The sequence below is a fragment of the Mytilus trossulus genome, unplaced genomic scaffold (genome assembly GCF_036588685.1).
Source record: "Mytilus trossulus isolate FHL-02 unplaced genomic scaffold, PNRI_Mtr1.1.1.hap1 h1tg000486l__unscaffolded, whole genome shotgun sequence".
Taxonomy (NCBI): domain Eukaryota; kingdom Metazoa; phylum Mollusca; class Bivalvia; order Mytilida; family Mytilidae; genus Mytilus; species Mytilus trossulus.
Window position 1 is genome coordinate 331,069 of NW_026963378.1, and position 22,997 is coordinate 354,065.

The window sequence follows — 22,997 nt, forward strand, 5'->3', positions numbered from 1 at the left end:
CAACATTATTTCGGTTAGACTCTCCGTCTCCGTACAACAAAGTTCGCCATAAGACATCGCTCAAATGAGAGGGCTTAACTGGTGGAAGGCCCTAATTAAATGATATTTGGGAGTTAGGCTCATTCGAGAATTGCTGTGGTTCAAAATTGCTGTTAAGAAAAACTAGAGGCTCTAAAGAGCCTGTGTCGCTCACCTTGGTCTATGTGAATATTCAACAAAGGACACAGATAAAAATTGTGTTTTGGTGATGGTGATGTGTTTGTAGATCTTACTTTACTGAACATTCTTGCTGCGTACAATTATCCCTATCTACAATGATTGGCCCAGTAGTTTCAGTGGAAAATGTTAGTTAAAATTTACAAATTTTATGAAAATTGTTAAAAATTGACTATAAAGGGCAATAACTCCTAAGTGGGTCAATTGACCATTTTGATCATGTTGAGTTATTTTTAGGTCTTACTTTGCTTAAAATTATTGCTGTTTACAGTTGAACTCTATCTATAATAGTATTCAAGATAATAACAAAAACGGCAAAATTTCCTTAAAATTACCAATGCAGGGGCAGCACTCTAACAACCAGTTGTCCAATTCATCTGAAAATTTCAGAGCAGATAGATCTTGACCTGATGAACATTATCAACCCCCAATCAGATTAGCTCTAAATGCATTAGTGTTTGAGTTATAAGCCAAAAACTGCATTTTAACCTTTTGTTCTATTTTCAGCCATGGGGGCAATCTTGGTTGATTGGCCTTGTCACCGGACACAATTTTTAAACTTTAACCCCAATGATGGTTGTGGCCAAGTTTGATTTTATTTGGCGCAGTAGTTTCAGAGGAGAAGATTTTTTGTAAAAGATAACTAAGATTTACGAAAAATGGTTAAAAATGGACTATAAAGGGCAATGACTTCTAAAGGGGTCAACTGACCATTTTGGTCATGTTGACTTATTTGTAAATCTTACTTTGCTGAACATTTTTGCAGTTAACAGTTTATCTCTATCTATAATAATATTCAAGATAATAACCAAAAACAGCAAAATTTCCTTAAAATTACCAATTCAGGGGCAGCAACCCAACAACCAGTTGTCCAATTTATCTGAAAATTTCAGGGCAGATAGATCTTGACCTAATTAACAATTTTACCCTGTCGGATTAGCTCTAAATACATTGGTTTTTGAGTTATAAGCCAAAAACTGCATTTTACCCCAATGTTCTATTTTTAGCCATGGCGGCCATCTTGAATGGTTGGCCGGGTCACCGGACACAATTTTTTGAACCAGATACCCTAATGATGATTGTGGCCAAGTTTGATTTTATTTGGCGCAGTAGTTTCAGAGGAGAAGATTTTAGTAAAAGTAAACGACTACAGACGACGGACGACGACAGACGACGACGGACGCCAAGTGATGAGAAAAGCTCACTTTGCCCTTCGGGCCAGATGAGCTAAAAATACATATACAATCTACAGTATTTCGGTAAGACTCGCCAGTTCCGTACTACAAAGTTCGCCACCGGACATTGCTCAAATGAAAGGGTATAACAAGGGAAAGACTTCACTGAAATGATTGTTTGGGAGTTATGCCCATTCGGGAATAACCGTGGTTCAGAATTGCTGTTAAGAAAAAAAAATACATAAACAATCTTCATTATTTCGGTACAACTCACTAGCTCCATACCACAAAGTTTGTCACCGGACATGGCTCAAATGAAAGGGTATAACTATGGTTAGGCCCCACTGAAACGATTTGGTGGGAGTTAGGACCATTAGGAAATTGTTTTGGTTCAAAGTTGCTGTTAAGGGGGAAAAATACGTATTCAACCTACATTTTTTTTTAATAAAAATCGCCAGCTTTGTAGAGCAAAGTTTGCCGCTGAACATGTTTCAAATAAAAGGGTATAACTGGGGGAAGGCCCCCATTGAAATGGGTTTTTTTTTGTGAGAATTAGACCCGTTCGGGAATTGCTATGGATCGAAGTTGCTATTAAGAAAGAAATAATACGTATACAACCTACATTATTTCGATAAAACTTGGCAGCTTCGTAGAGCAAAGTTCGCCACTGAACATGTTTCAAATGAAAGGCTATATCTGAAGAATGGCCACACTTAAATTATTTTTATGGGAGTAAAGCCCATTCGGGAATGGCTATGGTTCAAAGTTGCTGTTACGAAAAGAAAATATACGTGTACAACCTACAGTATTTCGGTAAGACTCGCCAACTCTGTACGACAAAGTTCGCCACTTGAGATGTCTCAAATGAAAGGGTATAACTAGGTTCCGCTGAATTGATTGTTATGAGTAAGGCCTATTCGGGAATTTTGTTAAAAAATACGTGTACAACCTACAGTATTTCGGTAAGACTCGTCAGGTCCGTACGGCAAAGTTCTCTACCTGTCTTGGTTCAAATGAAAGGGTATAACTAGAAAAAGGCTATACGGAACTGATTTTTTGGGAGTTAGGACCATTCGGTAAATGCTTTGGTTCAATGTTGCTGTTAAAAAATAAATATGTGTACAACCTACATTATTTCGGTAAGACTCGCCAGCTCCGTACGGCAAAATAGCCACTGGACAGGGTTTGAATCAAATGTTATTACTTGGGGAAGGCTCTACTGAAGTGACTTTTTTTTGGATTTAGGCCAAAACGTGAATTACTATGGTTCAAAATTGCTGATAAGAAAAAAAATACGTATACAACCTACATAAGCTCCGCAAAGCAAATTTCGCCACCGGACATGGCTCATATGAAAAGGTATAACCGGGAGAAGGCCCTACTGCAATGATTTTTTGGGAGTTAAGGAATCATAAAACGATTTCCTACGTATCTTTTCACTCCTCTTAACGCTTATTTGTTTTATGATTTTCAAATTAATACAACTGTCCATCCAAATAACAATTTAAAAAAGTAAACCATTATAGATTATAGGTCAAGGTACGGCCTTCAACACGAGCCTTGGCTCACACCGAACAATAAGATATAAAGGGACCCAAAATATCTATTGTCAAACCATTCAAACGGGTAAACAACGGTCTAATCTATATAAAAAAAAAAACGAGAAACGAGAAACACGTATAAATTATATAAACAAACGACAACTACTGTACATCAGATTCCTGATTTAGGACAGGTGCAAACATTTTCAGGGGGATTAAACGTTTTAAAGGTACCAAACCTTCTACCTTTTTCTGAAACAATAGCATAACATCACAACATAGAAAAACACACGATAAAATATCAATTGGCAGGCTTAACTCAATCGAAAAACGCGAATTAATACACTAAGAACAAATAAATTTGATCTGCGATATCTGAATGCAAATGCACAGTTAATAAAATATTAGGGACAAACATTCAAGGCCAAAAAGCAAACAAATAAAGCCATGGCAATGCGAAATATTTAACCCTTCGAAAATAATAATTTTTGAAAAAAAACCGGTTTTAATAATACAGGTAAATCTTGAAGTTTATACAAATGAAGTAAGAAATAGTGAAAATTAGAAGATATTCCAAATAATCAAAGCTGGTATATAGACAAGATCCATATAAATATAAAATAACAAAAAAACATTATATACAGTATCAACAGGTCGAATTAAAGAAATACTAAATCTGCATTCACTCTTATTCATGTTCAAATATATGTTAAAACTTTATATGCTAAATATTTTCTATACAGTACAACACAAGACGTTGTTAGTTTGTTTTCGATTCACTAGTTTATATTTCCGTGGAATCTTCCGCCTCTGGTTTAACAATTTAAAATTTTTAAAGTGCAGCAACTTTTGTTAAAAAAAGGACTTCAAGAAAGCTACTTTTGTTTTTTAATTTAACCATTTAACTCTAGAATAAAATGTATTTCTAATATCTGATTTGGTGATGAAATGCCTCAAACAATGAATGTACTACATGTATAAGACAGTTGTTCATTTGTTATATTGGCGAAAAACTATGTACTTATCAAAGGGAACTACGTACTCAGAAATGTCATAATAAATTGATTTATTTACTTTACCCTTTGACAAAATCATAAAAATTTCAAAAAATTTGAACCAACCATTTTTCAGAAAAAATTACCCTGTTATATAGCAGATTGACAAACACTAATTTTAATAATCCAGAAGTTTAATATTCCCTTAACAACACGTTTAGCTGATTTTACAGAATTATCACACAAATAAATTTTTTAAATATACAATTAATAAAACAAACAAATCAAAGTAAAAGCTTCAATATTTTTCAAATTTGAACTTTACCTGCCTTCATAGCTTTCAAACAAATTCAAGCACCATCAAATCATAGAAAAGTATATCAAACGTTGCGATGGGATGCAATTTTATACGTATCGCTCTCTATTGAAACAATAGGCATGCAATCAGTGTGGATAACATCGACTAAAATGTAAACCCATGTTTCAAAAATATCTTCATATTCATTTTTTTAGAGCAACGGAAAAATGTAGGCAAAGGGTTTAAGCGTGTGTTTATGCCGTTTGTTTATGATACACTTTTGATAGTGAAAAAAATTGTAATCAGGTACGGTATTCGGATAAATTGGTAGAATTGAATTTTGAATTTTGTTGTTTATTAGTTTGGCATATTGAGGATCACATTTGGTTACATTTAGTTTCAAGGAACGCAGAGTTTTCATTATTTATTGAAAAGTAGATACCCTTTTGAATAGAAAATTTTGAGGAATACATGGCAAAAAAACCCATATATATAGAAAAATTAGAGGCAACGAAAAAATGTCACGTTTACAAAACATCACAAAGAAAATATACGATTGAGCAACATTATTCTACATTAGTATGACACCAGGAGAGCCAAAATGATAAGGATATACTGCTTCATTAATGTGGCTAAATTAATTCTTTATGCTAATTCGATGATAAGTCTCAATTAAATATTCGATAATTAATTTGTATAAATCCACATCCGGTTGACAGCTTTGGTTGAATTTTCTGTTTGATTTTCAAAAGTCTCTATTTCGTGACTGACGTAATGTACATATGAGCTACCCAGTTTTTCTGTGATTATAAGGTGTTTTATACATGTAAAATTGTATTTCGCTGGATACTTCTTTTCGCTGATTAAACAACAGAAACGCAAGTTCAAATATCTAAGGAATGACATATTCAGACTTTGAGAAAATAATGAAGTTACACATCAACAATTTTTTTTAGTTTTCTTCAATCCATAAAAATTGATACCTACGAAAATGAATGAATCCACAATATTTGAGACCATGTGTGCACGAACAACAGTCTTTTGAATTTCATTTTGCCTCCAAACTTTAAATTTGGTGCTTTTCAAAAGAGTTAACAAAAAAACGCACTTTTGTATTCATGATGTACCACTATTATCTATTCTGTAATAATGAAAATAACTGACACACTAGTGATATGATACATGAAACAAATTTTTGTAGCGCATTGTGCATTTCATAATTTCTCACAAATATATGATTCTGCTTTTGAACATTCAGAATCATTCCATGCGTAGTTAACCGATTCACGCATCTGTACACAATCCTCCGAGTTGTATTTATTATTAGGTTCTCCAACTGACCAGTCTGTATACGTAAGCTCTGATTTGTCGAAGTCCCAAACAAAATTGTAATCTCGGTTAATATCGTTTGCTCCAATCCAAACTGATGCAAAACTGTTTGTGTCTGAAATGAAACAAAGATCAATCTCAATTATCAGGAGAGCCAACAAAGGTATCAACTAAACGATTAACTTGTGTATAGTTTCTCATTAATAGTTGTGTTGATATCAAGATTTTTTTAGGTTTCTGATATTATGCAGTATATTTTTCACTGCCATCGTTTATGTTAATAACAGACCAAATATTTAAGAAATCTTCTTTGAATTGCGTGAAAACGAAAGTTTACGGATGTCTGCGAAATGTAAAAAAAAATAACAGCTTTATGTTTATAATGTTAATTTCTTAAGCTTAAATGTATATCGGGGGTGATTTGCTTTAGGGACTTCAGAGAGACAGAAAATATCAAAAGGGTTTTCAAAGTTATAAGTTGAAAATAGACTGAATGCAATTTTCAAAAGTACATGTATAGTTCTTAGAACAAATTGAAATATTATCATTCTTAAGGAGCGAAAAAAAGTATACCCTTTTTGATTTTGTTCACATGTCAAAACATAGCGTCCTTGAAAAGGGTGGTTTTCCTCAGTATAATAAAACCACTCCAAACACAGTAGTAATGTTTTGAGAATAAAAAACTGATATGATCTGCAGATAGATAGATGTAATGTTTTACTGGCCACTGGGTCGATGCCACTGCTGGTGGAGATTTATTTCCCCGAGGGTATCACAAACCCAGTAGTCAACACTGTTTGTGCTGACATGAATTGTCATTGATATGGTTATATTTCTAAATTTACTGTTCACAATTTTTTTTAAATTTGTTTCAAATACTAAGTCTTTTCTATCTCAGGCATAGATTAACTTAGCTGTATTAGGCAAAACTTTTAGGACTTTTGGTTCTGAATGCTCTTCAACTTCGTAATTTATTTGGCATTTTAAACTTTTTTGGATTCGAGCGTCACTGATGAGTCTTTAGAAGACGAAACGCGCGTCTGGCGTATATTCTAAATTGAGTCCTGGTATCTATGAAGAGTTTATTTATGTTTTACATCCTAAATGTTACGTTTTGGAATTAAATATAAAACATGAAAAATGCACAAATAAACAATAGAGATAGTGTTCGTGCAAGTATTTACTGATGCATTAATACCATCAAGTACTCACGACTAAAAGTATAAACTGATGAATTTATGACACGCATGAATACAAGTATAAACTGATGCTATGGTACTCACGACTCATAAAGGATTTCAAGAACCAATTTTCAATGGCATCGTCAACTTTTACAAGAAATCCTCCTTTTCTACGACAGTCATCCTAAAATTCAAAATACAACAAGAGCAGATTACAATTATTTTAGTCAAATCATGGTGTTTTTATAATTTAGTTTTGGTAACTACGAAACTTATTTAACAGATAACATATACTTATCCTTTTACACAATAAACATGATAAGTTAATTTTACTTTTAATAATAAAAACTAGAGGCTCTAAAGAGCCTGTGTCGCTCACCTTGGTATATGTAAATTAAACAAAAAGCAGACAGTTCATGACAACATTGTGTTTAGGTGATTGTGATATGTTACTTTACTGAACATTCTTGCTGCTTTCAATTATCTCTATCTATAATGAACTTGTCCGTGTAGTTTCAGTGGAAAATGTTAGTAAAAATTCACAAATTTTATGAAAATTGTTAAAAACTTATTATAAAGGACAATAACTTCTAATGGGGTCAATTGACTATTTTGGTCATTTTGACTTATTTTTGAGTCTTAAATTGCTGTATATTATTGCTGTTTCTCTATCTTTAATTATATTTTGACTTATTTTTGAGTCTTAAATTGCTGTATATTATTGCTGTATCTCTATCTTTAATTATATTCAAGATAATAACCCAAAACAGCAAAATTTCCTTAAAATTACCAATTTAGGGGCAGCAACCTAACAACAAGTTGTCCGATTCATCTAAAAATCTCAGGGCAGATAGATCTTGACCTGATAAACATTTTTATCCCTTGTCAGATTTGATCTAAATGCTTTGGTTTTTGAGTTATAAGCCAAAACTGCATTTTACCCTAATGTTCTATTTTTAGCCGTAGCGGCCATCTTGGTTGGTTTGCCCGGTCACAAAACACAATTTTTAAACTAGATAGCCTAATAATGATTCTGGCTATGTTTGGTAAAATTTGGCCCAGTAGTTTCAGAGGAGAAGATTTTTGTAAAAGTTAACTAAGATTTACGAAAAATGGTTAAAAATTAACCATAAAGGGCAATAATTCCTAAAGGGGTCAACTGACCATTTTGGTCCTGTTGACTTATTTGTAAATCTTGCTTTGCTGAACATTTTTGCTGTTTACAGTTTATCTCTATCCATAATAATATTCAAGATAATATCAAAAAAACAGCAAAATTTCCTTAAAATTACCAATTCAGGGGCAGCAACCCAACAACGGATTGTCCCATTCATCTTAAAATTTCAGGACAGATAGATCTTGACCAGATAAACAATTTTACCCCTGTCAGGTTTGCTCTAAATGCTTTGGTTTTTGAGTAATAACCAAAAACTGCATTTAACCTCCATGTTCTATTTTTAGCCATGGCGGCCATCTTTGTTGGTTGGCCGGGTAAAAAAACTTAATTTTTAAACTAGATATATCAATAATGATTGTGGCCAAGTTTGGATTAATTTGGCCCAGTAGTTTCAGAGGAGAAGATTTTTGTAAAAGATCATGGAGATTTACGAAAAATGGTTTAAAGTTGACTATAAAGGGCAATAACTCGTAAAGAGATCAACTGACCATTATGATCATGTTGACTTATTTGTAAATCTTACTTTGCTGAACATTATTGTTGTCTACAGTTTATCTCCATCTATAATAATATTCAAGATAATGACCAAAAACAGTAAAATTTCCTTTAAATTGCCAATTTAGGGGCAGCAACCCAACAATGGGTTAGATAGATCTTGACCCATTACACAATTTTACCCTGTCAGATTTGCTCTAAATGCTTTGGTTTTTGAGTTATAAGCCAAAAACTTCATTTTACCACTATGTTCTATTTTTAGCCATGGCGGCCATCTTGGTTGGTTGGCCGGGTCAAAAAACACAAATTTTAAACAAGCTACATCAATGATGATTGTGGCCAAGTTTGGATTAATTTGGCCCAATAGTTTTAGAGTAGAAGATTTTTGTAAAAGTTAACGACCACGGACGACAGACGACGGACGACGGACGACGGACGACGGACGCCAAGTGATGGGAAAAGCTCACTTGGCCTTTTAGACTGGTGAGCTAAAAACTAGAGGCTCTCAAGAGCCGGTATCGCTCACCTGATTCTACTTGGGTTTTTGAAATCATATAAAAAAAATATAAATTTGGATTAAAGTGACAACACAACCTCATACGGAAAGGAACATTCAGGCTATGTTTAATTTCATTCAAAAGTCCCACACTGGCGGCCATCTTGGATGATGGATAGGCTACAAAGTAACAACACTTGGTCAGCACCTCATAAGGAACATTCATGCCATGTTTGGTTTCATTCAATTCAGTGGTTCTCTAAAAGAAATCATTTGTATGCATTTCCCATAGGGTCCTATGTTAAACTAAGTCCCCTGCTGGCGGCCATTTTGGATGATGGATCAGCTACAAAGTAACAACACTTGGTCAGCACCTCATAAGGAACATTCATGCCATGTTTGATTTCATTCCATTCAGTGGTTCTCTAAAATAAGTCATTTGTATGCATTTCCCATAGGGTCCTATGTTAAACTAAGTCCCCCGCTGGCGGCCATCTTGGATAATGGATCGTCTACAAAGTAACAACACTTGGTCGGCACCTCATAAGGAACATTCATGCCATGTTTGGTTTCATTCCATTCAGTGGTTCTCTAAAAGAAGTCATTTGTATGCATTTCAAATAGGGTCCTATGTTAAACTAAGTCTCCTGCTGGCGGCCTTCTTGGATGATGTCTCGGCTACAAAGTAACAACAATTGGTCGGCACCTCATAAGAAACATTCATGCCATGTTTGGTTTCCTTCCATTCAGTGGTTCTCTAAAAGAAGTCATTTGTATGCATTTCCCATAGAGTCCTATGGTAAACTAAGTCCCCCGCTGGCGGCCATCTTGGATAATGGATCGGCTACAAAGTAACAACACTTGGTCAGCACCGCATTAGGAACATTCATGCCATGTTTGATTTCATTCCATTCAGTGGTTCTCTAAAAGAAGTCATTTGTATGCATTTCCCATAGGGTCCTATGTTAAACTAAGTCCCCCGCTGGCGGCCATCTTGGATGATGGATCGGCTACAAAGTAACAACACTTGGTCAGCACTTCATAAGGAACATTCATGCCATGTTTGGTTTCATTCCATTCAGTGGTTCTCTAGAAGAAGTTCAAAATGTAAAAAGTTAACGACGACGACGACGACGACGGACGACGGACGACGGACGACGGACGACAGATGCCAAGTGGTGAGAAAAGCTCACTTGGCCCTTTGCGCCAGGTGAGCTAAAAAAAAGTTAGCTGATACAACTCCTTATTCATTTCTAGTTTATTTTAACTCTTTCCTTCGAATATTCTATGTGAAAAGGCAAAATAAGTTCTTCTAGCGAGCATATTTTACTTTTAGATAGTTTTTATTACAAATTGTTCACGGGAAATGAATTCATTTAAGTAATTAAACAATATTATTATTATTATTATTATTATTATTTACAGTGCTTATATAGCGCTTATCTAAATAAACATTTACTCTAAGCGCTTTACAATGCATTTAAAAGACAATGATACAAGTACATATATATAAAATGATAAATAAACACAATTTAAAAATATATATATATATATATATACAACTCGTCTCAACATCAACCCAACAATGTTAGATCTGTAAATTTGCTTTCGCAAATTTTTGGTTCTTCCCTCGCCGGGATTCGAACCCATGCTACTGTGATATCGTGACACCAAATCGCCTGCACTGCAGCCGTCCCGCTAGACCACACGACCACCTGGGCTCTCAAAAAAAGAGCTTTCGGTGGCCATATGTTACCTTTCCACGTCAGTTTTAATCTAGCGGCGTACTACAGTACATGATATATAAGGCATGAAGATGTTATTGTTACTATATATATATATCTTTGTGTCAATGGCTCAATAGAATCAAAATAGAGACCGTAAAAAAAAGTATAACTCAAATTATAAAAATTAAAAATTATTCATCAAATATAATTTTAAAATATAGATGAATTTCAAGTTGATAAATAAATATGAAAATAAAAAGTAAAATCAACAGAAGAGCTTCAATTTCAAGGAAATAAAAATGCAATAAAAAATAAGTCAGTATGAAAAATGACTAAAAATAAAAAGAGTAAAGGAAATAAAAATGCAATAAAAAGTAGATATGATACATTAAAATATATACTGAGATCGAATAAAAGTCTAAGTACTGTCCGATTATTAATCATGTGGATAAGCCTGTCTAAAAAGATGAGTTTTAATGTTTTTCTTAAATTCATTCACAGTTTCCGTGTTTCGCAGTTCTTTCGGTAAGTCATTCCATAAAACGGCGGCAGCTCTATCAAACCGTCTCTCTCCATATGTTTTTGTTCTTACTGGTGGTTTGACTAATAACATATTGTTTTCAGACCGAAGAGTTCTTGTTGGCTTGTAAATGTTAACTAGTTCTTGAAGGTATACAGGTGCCTCTTTTTTCAGAGCTTTAAACACATAAAGCAACACTTTGTATTTGCAACGAAATGATATTGGCAGCCAATGAAGTTGTTTTAAAATTGGGGTAACATGTTCGTTTTTCTTTTTCCTTGTGATTAATTTTGCGGTGGTGTTCTGTACACGTTGTAATCGTTGGATTGCATTTGCCGGAAGTCCATATAATAATGCATTTCCGTAGTCCAAGCTAGACGTTACTAAAGACCAAACAAGTGTCTTTGCTGCATTCTCTGTAATGAATGGACGAATTCGACCGATATTTCTGATTTGATAGAAACAAGATTTCGAGGTCGCACTAATCTGTTGGTCCATCCCCAATGTTTTGTCAAAATAAACACCAAGGTTCTTAACACGTATTCCAAAAAAATTATGTCTGTTTATCCTTGAGTTATTCTCTGATGTAAAACAATTTAAAAACTATGAGACTACCTAAATTAAATACTATCATATGACATGTGTAATTTGTTATGTAGTCCTTAGTGCAAACAGATTAACAAATGAGTTGCTTCTAAAGAATGGTTTGAATAGTTAAAATTTCTGATTTTATATGTAGAGCTTCAATCGAATGATCTCAAGTTTCATATGCGCTATTTTTTTCTTTTTTCTTGATGTTATTTTGAGTATTGTTGTTATTTTGTCTTTCTTTCACTGGGTGTTCGATTTTTACTGGTAATTCTTCTTGTTTTTATTGTCGTTTCATTCGCCGCAAAAACTAAAATCCATACTTTTTTAGTTTAAACATATTTATTTATAGTGGATTGGGAAACAAGTTTTGCAACTTATATTAATCCCTCTCCACTTTGCGGGTGCGAGTGCTGCCTTGTAGCGGCATATTAGCCTACTCTTTTTCGAAATCTACAAGGGTGTCTTTAACGTGCAAGAGATGTGGCTCTCTCTTAACACGGGTCAGCCATTTATCGTCCCCGTCCGACGGACTATCGTCGTTTCCTCAAGACCATAATCGCAAATGATGTCAAGGGAGAGCCGAAAATTGAGTTCCAGAAATTTTCATCCCAAACGGGAATCGAACCAGGAACCTTTGTGTTAGTAGTCCGATGCACTAACCACTACACCACGGCTCTCATCCATACTTAACAATATTAATTGAATTTTTGAAATACTAAGGCTTTTCTACCTCATGAATAGATTACCTTAGATGTTTCTGGCAAAATTTTTATGAATGGGACTCATTGCTCTTCTACTTCGTACTTTATTTGGCCTTTATATTTTTTTTCGATTCGAGTGTCACTGATGAGGGTTTTTGTATTTTGACTGTCCCTCTGGTATCTTTCGTCCCTCTTTTTAGACGAATTGCACGTCTGGCATAAATATAAAATTTAATTCTGGTATCTATGATGATTTTTTTCATTATCTAATTTTTCCATTTTGATAATTTGCTTTATTTAGATTATGATTTGCCAACACTACAACATAGCCATTTTTGAAATTAGATCTAAGTACCTAAAACACAATTTTTACCCTATTTTCAAGCGGATGAATAGAAGACACGCAATTGCTGTTTTTGTAAATAAGATGTTTTACTTGATGACGGGCTGTAATACACCATCATAACACCCACCTTTGCCGCACTCCATGTTTTGTCGTTACTAAGTTCAAAGTAATAACAACTGCTCATAAACTCTACCCATCCATACGAACAGTTCAATGGTTTAACTGTTAAGAAAAACGTATAATTATTGTTTGATATGATACTTTTAAAGACATTCGTTTATTCTTAAGATTTTGTTGTTCAATTGGTTTTGTTTTTGCTTACGAGGAGGCTACTAAATCTTTTTTTTTGTTTTTTATATACAAGTGAAAATCAATTTACGAACACCTATGGTAGACAATTACTAAGGATTCATTATTTTTCATTGGATACTAATTTTCGTGGGTTTCGTGGGTACAGGTGAAACACTAATGTTCAACTTATAACATATTTTCAATAGGCTTTGTATACATAGATTTGCAAAACCACAAACTCAAATACCCACAAATATGCAAATTCTGCAATCCTTGAAAATTGAAATTCCATGTTATAAGTTTACGTTCAATTAATTATATATTAATGTAATATATTTGGTTTTGACATTTAATAAGGGACTTTACACACGTTAAATTTAGATTTTTTCTTGGGAGCCGGTATCTTTTTTTTCAAGACTACTCTGCTGTTCCCACTCATGTAATAAAGCCCAAACATGCACCAAAAGAAGCAAAAACTCAAGGAACAAAATAGCCGAAATCTTTTATCGTATAGCAGTCTAAGGAAGAAGCGTATCCATAAAAACTTTTCTTATATCAATGAGCGATATTGTCTAATATCAATTGTAAATATGCAGACATTCCATGCGGAAAATGGTGTTTTCGGCAACGAAAAAATAAGAAAATACTAACTTTAAAACTTATTTTTCAAATATAAACAACAATTAAGTCTAATTATACTGCAATCAGCTAGTTTACTGTACAGCTAAAGCTATACGTATAAACGTTAGCTTTATACGTCAATGACCCCAACTGTATAAGCCCGCCTCCTTATTGTATTTCATCAACAACATCACGTCACGACCATGACAACGTAAAGTAACAATGGTGAAACTTTTTTCAATTTAAACTTTTATGTCTTCAAATTGGTTATTTATATATCATGTTTATCAAATGTTATTAATTAAGTTAATTTTCCCTTTCTAATTCCTTAATACGCCAATGTCTTACCACATGGACTACGCTCATAGGGAAATACCCCCAAAATGGTACCTCAAGAGGGAAATTCCAAACACTTTTTTTTAACAATTTTTGTTAAATGTTTTTTTCATTTTTTCATTTTTTTTTTTCGATTTCAGTATAAAAAACATAATACGTATAGTGTCTTGAAATATGAAATTTATTTGTTTTCGGCACGAAACGGGAAAATGCTCGGTAGAACCTCGCATTTTCCCGTTTCTAAGTCTCATACAAATAAATTTCATATTTCAAGACACTATACGTATATTGTCTAAATATACATTCAGAAGTTAGTTAGAAGCTAAAGTTTATGTCCGTGTAAAATTTGAAGTGCTGTGTTTTTCTTATATACATAAAAAGACAATGCGATACTTTTAAAATATTAATGCGATACTTTTAAAATATCATAGCGGTGTTTTTGTAATATTGATATTAGTAATTATTAGTATTAATATTTGACTGCTGTATCCATATTTTGACATTTTTCCCTATTATGTCTGTTTTGTTCATGCATCGTTGTAAATATGACAGAATTTGATAATATTGTGACACACGTGACAGGTTTTGCGCAATATAACGTTCAATCCACCATTTTCAAAATTTGAAAATGCCAGTACCAATGGGGTATAATAAACAATGTCGTAATTATATAGCTAAGTATCAAAATCATTGTTCACATATATATAACATTTAGCAAATTTATAATGAACGCACCGAAATAATATATATCAGATATGCTCACAACGCATGCATGCAAGACTTTCTTCAGTATTGAAAACAATGAAACTAACTTTTGACAAAGATGAATCATACTGTCCTCGTTCAGATTGATTCGACAAAATTTGGCCTCTGCATTTTTGAATCTCCTTTTTTTTTATACAAATTAGACTGTTGGTTTTCCTGTTTGAGTGGTTTAACACTAGTAATTTTTTGGTTCCTATATAGCGTGGTGTTCGCTGAGAGTCAAGGTTCCGTGTTTAAGGGCCTACTTTGATCTATAATGGTTTACTATTACTTTGATGGAAAGTTCTCTCATTCGAACTCATGCACTATCTTCTTAATATATCTGTAAATCTTATATCAGATAAACCCTTGATAAATAACTGCTTTATTGTCCTTCAAAACGTCATTTGGGTGCTGAATCTTTTGTTAAGTGCAATATGAACAAACACACTTCTAAAGCTTTACAGGTAACGACAGTTATGATGGTAAAAGAACGATTTCGTCAATAAAAATACCAAATAAACAGCACTGACCGATCTAAGTGTATAAATATAGAAAAAATATATACACATTTCTAACGTCAACAGACATTAACATCTTATTCATTTGATTTCTAAACATTTTTTTTGTATTCATGGAAGAAATGAATTTATAACAAGCGATACGGATTGTTATTTATCCGATCGATTACTAGTCAAAAACGCAATTCAAATCTCTGTGGTAACAAAGCAACGGAATGCCCTCACGGTCATCGCGATGTAAAAGAGCGTTCAGGCGGCGAGCTGATTATGTTCATATAGTGATATCGATTTACCAACGGGGAAAGTCTTTGATATAAAAAAGAACTGTTTTCCTTCTCAATATTTTGTCTATGTTAATAATAAATACATTTTCTGTTTGACAAGATTTTTGATTTTCGTTGTATCTGAAGTTGTTCAATTTATAGTCTGAGGCTACTCGGTTGGTATCTTCAAAGTTCGGGACATCAGCATTTGTACATTTTAATTTGTTTGGAATATTTATTTTACCATTTGAATATTTATTGTTATTTGGAGCTGTATTAGATTGGACTGTTTGAGAAAATGTTTTTTTTTAAGTAATGATATGTATGGTCCGCAACGAAGTTGTCGGTGCCATATAGCTGTACCCTTGTTCGAAATTCCGTAATTCCAAAAATCCGAAATTCCGTAATTTCGAAATTCCGACATTCTGAAATTCCGTCAATTCGTAACAAACCATTATACGGAGGTTTTTTTTAAACGCCTTCATATATTGGGCTGATTAATGTAATGTGAGTTAACCATGATGAGTTACAGATCAAGTTTAAGTTTTATTCTGTTTGGCTATTTTTTGCCGAAATTACGGGCTATGGACTTTGATAAATTGTTGAAAATCTCAGTTATACAGACTTTTTTTCTAAATGCTTTCAGATATTGGACTGATTTTGTATGTGAGCTAACTATGATGATTTGCAGATGAAATTTAAAATTGTTTTGCTCCGCTAATTTTGGCCAAAATTAAAGGTTAACAACTTCGAAAATTATTGAGAATCACATTTATACTTACTATGTTTCTATACGCCTCTAGATTTTGAGCTGATTTTTGACATGTGAGACTACCGTCATGTTTGTGTCCACATTTGTTATTGAAATTGCAGATTTTTCAACATTTTAAGACGGGACAATTCGTGTTGCTTTGACATATCTAGTTTTTGTCTGTTTCGATATTACCCATTTGGATAGGCTATAGCAGTGTGACCTCAAGGGCAGATCCAGCCGTTTTCGAAAGGGAGTTTCAAACCTAGGATAAGGGGGTGGGGTCCAACCATATGTCCCAATTCAAATGCATTGATCGGCCTCTAATAGGTTGGTAGTCTATTTACAACCGCATTTAAATTCCACCATTGCATCATCACTTCAAACAGAATTAGTCGGTTAAACCATGTAATTGAAAACAATAGACTGAACAGGTTGTTAACACTTTCAAATATCAATAGGGTCAAGCAACATTTTTAAAATGATAAGATCGTGTATGCGTTAATTTTGTTACAGATACGAAATTTTAGTGATATTGATCCTCAATAGGCAATCAATCCTTTTATTTTCATTTTGTTATGTTGTGTCACCAACTATTAATATGTAGTTTTATAGCAATAAAGATTTGAATTGAATTGAACAAACCACATAATATTTTCTATTGATAACTTTGATATAGCATAAGCAATGGCTTACATGTTAAGCCCGGTTCTCCTTTTCTTCCATTAACACCATCTAGACCAGGCCTGCCCATATCGCCTTTGGAACCCTTTTCCCCAACTGCACCTTTATATCTATTCGGATCTATTGCACCAACTGTACCATTGTCTCCCAGTGGAAGTTGTGAACCGATTGAGCCGTTATCTTCTGGATCTTAAAAAAAAAAGAGTCAAGATAAATAACCATGATGGAGAAAAGTAACATTAATTTGATAAATATTTATAACAACATGTAAATATGCAAATAGACTATTTCACAGCATAGTTAATTAGTTTGTTTACCTGAATGTCCCTTTCTATATATTTCGCCCCTCTTTTTTTTCTTTTTTTTTTAGTTTAAACAATGCTTTATTCAAATAAATTGAATTGGATTGGGCAAAACGCATAGCCTATGTAAGCCCTCTCCACAAAACAAGGAACAATACATTACATTCAAACAAAGCAACACATACACAAACATAATGACAAAAACAGAATTATTTTTTCAAAAATACCTCTTAGCTGACTGGAATGATGTTTAAAATAGTTAACTCAAATCAAAAGTATGATTATTTTTAAAATGCTTCAAAGATTAACTCAGAAAAATAAGAAAAATAAATTATGAAAAAAGTTTTAATATTCTAGGTAATGATATATTTTTTACTCATCATTCGAAATCTTGAAAACTCGCAAATAATAATAATAAAAAAAGGCTCTAAAAAGCCTGTGTGGCTCATATAGGGTAGGTGCGTAGTTTGTGACTAGTTATTAATAAGATGTTTCGATAATCCAATCCATTGCGTACTCCAAATCTTTAACCAAATCAGGAACGCTGGAACCGAACTACAAGGAAGATGTCCAAGAACATCTTTTCCAAATATATGCGCATGTTGTTAATGATTTGGAAAAAAATCTTCCTCTGTTTAATATTCAAAAAATTATCTCTGACATTTATAACAACTTCCCCAACAAGTAAAATTAGCTTTTGCTAAGGAACAATGAGCTTTCTGAAAAGAAAAAAAAAATCAATATCCCCATTAATGTACCTGATTCCCCTCGTCTTCTCTTTTCACCTTGTCCTCCTTTTTCTCCTTTTAGTCCATGTGCTCCTATTATAAGAATACAGTTATTTAATGAAAATATTGTCAAGAATAATAAAAAAGTTATTTTTTTTTATATATTATATGTTATGCATTAATGGAACAAGAGATACCAAGATGGACAAGCAATCATCATAAAAAAGGACAACACGCAATGTCGCAAAATTACCTTACAAACAATTAAAGCAATACTATTTTATTCGTCATAAAGACAAGTTGGTCTTCTCTTAATTAATTTACTAATGTAACAGCAATTGTTGGTCATAGAATATTTGTTTCTCTCTTTTTCAATTCAGTATTCTGTTCATTCTCTATTATTCTCATGAACTTGCAATGGGTTTTTTTCCAGAATAGACGTAGTTTTCTTTATTGACTCCACTTGACATTGTACAGGTTTAATAAACCCTATAATATTTTCTATGGATAGCTTTGATACTATGTTAGCAATGGTTCACCTTTTAAGCCCGATTCTCCTCTTGTGCCATCTAGACCAGGCCTGCCCATATCGCCTTTGGAACCCTTTTCCCCAACTGCACCTTTGTATCTATTCGGATCTATTGCACCAACTGTACCATTGTCTCCCAGTGGAAGTTGTGAACCGATTGAGCCGTTATCTTCTGGATCTTTAAAAAAAAAAAGTCAAGATAAATAACCATGATGGAGAAAAGTAACATTAATTTGATAAATATTTATAACAACATGTAAATATGCAAATAGACTATTTCACAGCATAGTTAATTAGTTTGTTTACCTGAATGTCCCTTTCTATATATTTCGCCCCTCTTTTTTTTCTTTTTTTTTTAGTTTAAACAATGCTTTATTCAAATAAATTGAATTGGATTGGGCAACACGCATAGCCTATGTAAGCCCTCTCCACAAAACAAGGAACAATACATTACATTCAAACAAAGCAACACATACACAAACATAATGACAAAAACAGAATTATTTTTTCAAAAATACCTCTTAGCTGACTGGAATGATGTTTAAAATAGTTAACTCAAATCAAAAGTATGATTATTTTTAAAATGCTTCAAAGATTAACTCAGAAAAATAAGAAAAATAAATTATGAAAAAAGTTTTAATATTCTAGGTAATGATATATTTTTTACTCATCATTCGAAATCTTGAAAACTCGCAAATAATAATAATAAAAAAAAGCTCTAAAAAGCCTGTGTGGCTCATAAAGGGTAGGTGCGTAGTTTGTGACTAGTTATTAATAAGATGTTACGATAATCCAATCCATTGCGTACTCCAAATCTTTAACCAAATCAGGAACGCTGGAACCGAACTACAAAGAAGATGTCCAAGAACATCTTTTCCAAATATATGCGCATGTTATTAATGATTTGGAAAAAAATCTTCCTCTGTTTAATATTAAAAAAACTATCTCTGACATTTATAACAACTTCGCCAACAAGTAAAATTAGCTTTTGGTAAGGAACAATGAGCTTTCTGAAAAAAAGAAAAAAAATCAATATCCCCATTAATGTACCTGATTCCCCTCGTCTTCTCTTTTCACCTTGTCCTCCTTTTTCTCCTTTTAGTCCATTGCTCCTATTATAAGAATACAGTTATTTAATGAAAATATTGTCAAGAATAATGAAAATGTATTTTTTTTTTATATATTATATGTTATGCATTAATGGAACAAGAGATACCAAGATGGACAAGCAATCATCATAAAAAAGGACAACACGCAATGTCGCAAAATTACCTTACAAACAATTAAAGCAATACTATTTTATTCGTCATAAAGACAAGTTGGTCTTCTCTTAATTAATTTACTAATGTAACAGCAATTGTTGGTCATAGAATATTTGTTTCTCTCTTTTTCAATTCAGTATTCTGTTCATTCTCTATTATTCTCATGAACTTGCAATGGTTTTTTTTTCCAGAATAGACGTAGTTTTCTTTTTTGACTCCACTTGACATTGTACAGGTTTAATAAACCCTATAATATTTTCTATGGATAGCTTTGATACTATGTTAGCAATGGTTCACCTTTTAAGCCCGATTCTCCTCTTGTGCCATCTATACCAGACATGCCCATATCGCCCTTCGAACCCTTTTCCCCAACAGCACCTTTGTATTCATTCAGATCTATTGCACCAACTGTACCATTGTCTCCGAGTGGAAGTTGTGAACCGATTGAGCCGTTTTCTTCTGTCTCTTTTAAACAAAATGAGTCAAGATAAATAACCGCGAATGAGAAAAGTAACATAAATAATATTTATAACATTTTGTAAACATCCAACTTATCTTAGTTTTTGGTTGGGTTGGTGTTGCTCAGTTTTTAGATTTCTATGTTGTTTCTTGTGTACTATTATTTGTCTGTTTGTCCTTTTCTTTTTCAGCCATGGCGTTGTCAGTTTGTTTTTTATCTATGAGTTTGAATGTCCCTCTGGTATTTTTCGCCCCTCTGTTCTAGTAGTTTTTGAAACTATTAACCATTATACGGAGTTTTTTTCTAAACGCCTTAGGATATTGGGCTGATTTTCGGTATGTGAGTTAACCATGATGAGATACAAAACAAGTTTAAGTTTCGTTCCGCTCCACTAATTTTTACCGTAATTACGGGCTTTGGACTTTGATAAATTGTTGAAAATCACAGTTATACGGACTTTTTTTCTAAAAGCCTTCCGATATTGGGCTGATATTTGGTATGTGAGTTATCCATAATGAGTTACAGATCAAGTTTAAGTTTCGTTCCGCTCGGCTAATTTTTGTTGTTATTTGGTGCTTTGGACGTATGAATATTTGAAAATCACAGTTATTTTGACCTTTTTTCTAAATGCTTTCAAATATTGGGCTGTTTTTTTGTATGTGAGCTAACCATGATGAGTTACAGAACAGTTTGAGTTCGTTCCACTTTGCTAATTTTTGCCAAAATAAAGGGTTTACAACTTTGAAAATTGTTGAAAATCACAGCTACATGTAACAGACTTTTTTTCTACACGCCTCCAGATTTTGAGCTGATTTTTGATATGTGAGACTACCATCATGTTTGCGCCCATATGTGTTATTGAAATGCAGATTTTGAAAATTTTTGAGACGGGGCCATTCGTGTCGCTTTGACACATCTAGTTTTGGTCTTTTTGTCATTTTGTTTTTGTCAAAGCGTTGCCAGTGTATTTTCTAATACTGAGTTTTAATGTTCATTTGGTATAGTTCGCCTCTCTTGTTCGATAAGAAGTAATGGTATTTTTTTCTTCAGCGTATATTTCACCTTTAATGCAAGACGTCGAGATTTCAAGTGGATTGCGTTTCTTTTTTCATTTTGGGTATACTTGCATACTAAATTGACAATAAGTAAAAGATTGAAAAATTCTTACCACGAAAATTTACAATAATGGATGCAACTGCCACTGATAAACAAATGAACTGCATTATTATCAGTACCACTAATAGGATATCTCTGTGCCTACTTGCTTTATAAAGATCTGTAAGTTGTTTATCATTTAACTTATCAGTAATATTACTACGTTCGTGTTTTGTTGCATTTAGGTCTTCCATTAGTAGATCGTTTGCATGTCCAACTTTTTCTTCCATATTCAAATAGTTATTTCCTTTAAAATTAATAAGCAATTCAGTAACTTTTGTACATATTCCTAAATAGTTTCAGTATTGGATTTAATTGTGATTAACAAAATATAAAAATATCCTTGTGCCAACAGTCTAATCCAACTCATTCCACAAATAAAAAAATCATTGTCAAGTGTTTTCGTAGAAAATTTAACGTATAAATATAATTTTCTCAATAGACAAACAAGGACATATTTTGTTGTTATCAAATCCCCACTTACCTTGGTTGGAAATGATATACATCGCTATTTATTGGAAACTGGAAGTGACAAATGATGAAAAACCTTGACTTTTCCAATTTTCAAAATGGAAAAAAAATGTTTCAGTTATTTTTCATATTTAATTTTCTAATATCACCCTCTTGACCTACTCATCAGATTTCAAATCACCCTTATTACATCCTAACACGTTTTGTAAGATATTCGAGTCCCATCAGTTGCTACGTGTACGTTCGAAAGACGTTTGTGTAACGTGTTTTTTAACACACTGTCGCAATTCAAATGGGAACAAGTTGTGACCCTCTTCTTATTGTGAGACTGACTTCATATAGGAACTTTTTAGGGAGAAAGATAAAAAGTTAGCAATATACTTTAACTTAACATTCGACTTTATAGATAATGTACTCTCGCTAAATAATACAAAAAATGTTGACTATGTTGAACGAATTTATCCCATCGAACTACAGTGAAACCTGTCTAAACCGAACACCCACGGAACTTTGCGATTTGTTCAGTTTTTTCAGGTGTTCGGATTGGAAAGGTAAATGGAAAAGTTGCCTATAGAAGAATAGTTTGAATATAACCTGTCACATTATCATCACTTACGCAATCCCCAAAAGGATCAAAAGACAATTCACGATATGATGAAAGAGTTTTCTAAAGTTCACTACACTGTACACGTGAACCACAATCGTCCTTGCAATTAAGTTTTCTAACGTTCACTAGACTGTACAGGTGAACCACAATCGTCCTTTCAATTAAGTTTTCTAACGTTCACTAGACTGTACAGGTGAACCACAATCGTCCTTTCAATTAAGTTTTCTAACGTTCACTAGACTGTACACGTGAACCACAATCGTCCTTGCAATTAAGTTTTCTAACGTTCACTAGACTGTACAGGTGAACCACAATCGTCCTTTCAATTAAGTTTTCTAACGTTCACTAGACTGTACAGGTGAACCACAATCGTCCTTTCAATTAAGATTTCTAACGTTCACTAGACTGTACAGGTGAACATCAATCGTCCTTTCAATTAAGTTTTCTTACGTTCACTACACTGTACAGGTGAACCACAATCCTT

The 22,997-nt window shown here is 33.2% G+C and overlaps 1 protein-coding gene across 1 annotated transcript; it reads right to left on the reverse strand.

The window, feature by feature from the left end:
* Positions 1 to 4,386: 4,386 nt before the first annotated feature.
* LOC134702469 (collectin-10-like) lies at positions 4,387 to 21,941 on the reverse strand. The gene is made up of 10 exons (XM_063563368.1): positions 21,920 to 21,941; positions 21,542 to 21,682; positions 20,099 to 20,285; positions 19,609 to 19,667; positions 18,569 to 18,736; positions 18,060 to 18,122; positions 17,012 to 17,188; positions 12,916 to 13,010; positions 6,838 to 6,919; positions 4,387 to 5,669 (listed from the first exon to the last, which is right to left on the reverse strand). The coding sequence occupies exons 1-10, from the start codon at positions 21,939 to 21,941 to the stop codon at positions 5,440 to 5,442; spliced, it is 1,224 nt and encodes a 407-aa protein (XP_063419438.1). The 3' UTR covers positions 4,387 to 5,439.
* Between the last annotated feature and the right edge of the window lie 1,056 nt (positions 21,942 to 22,997).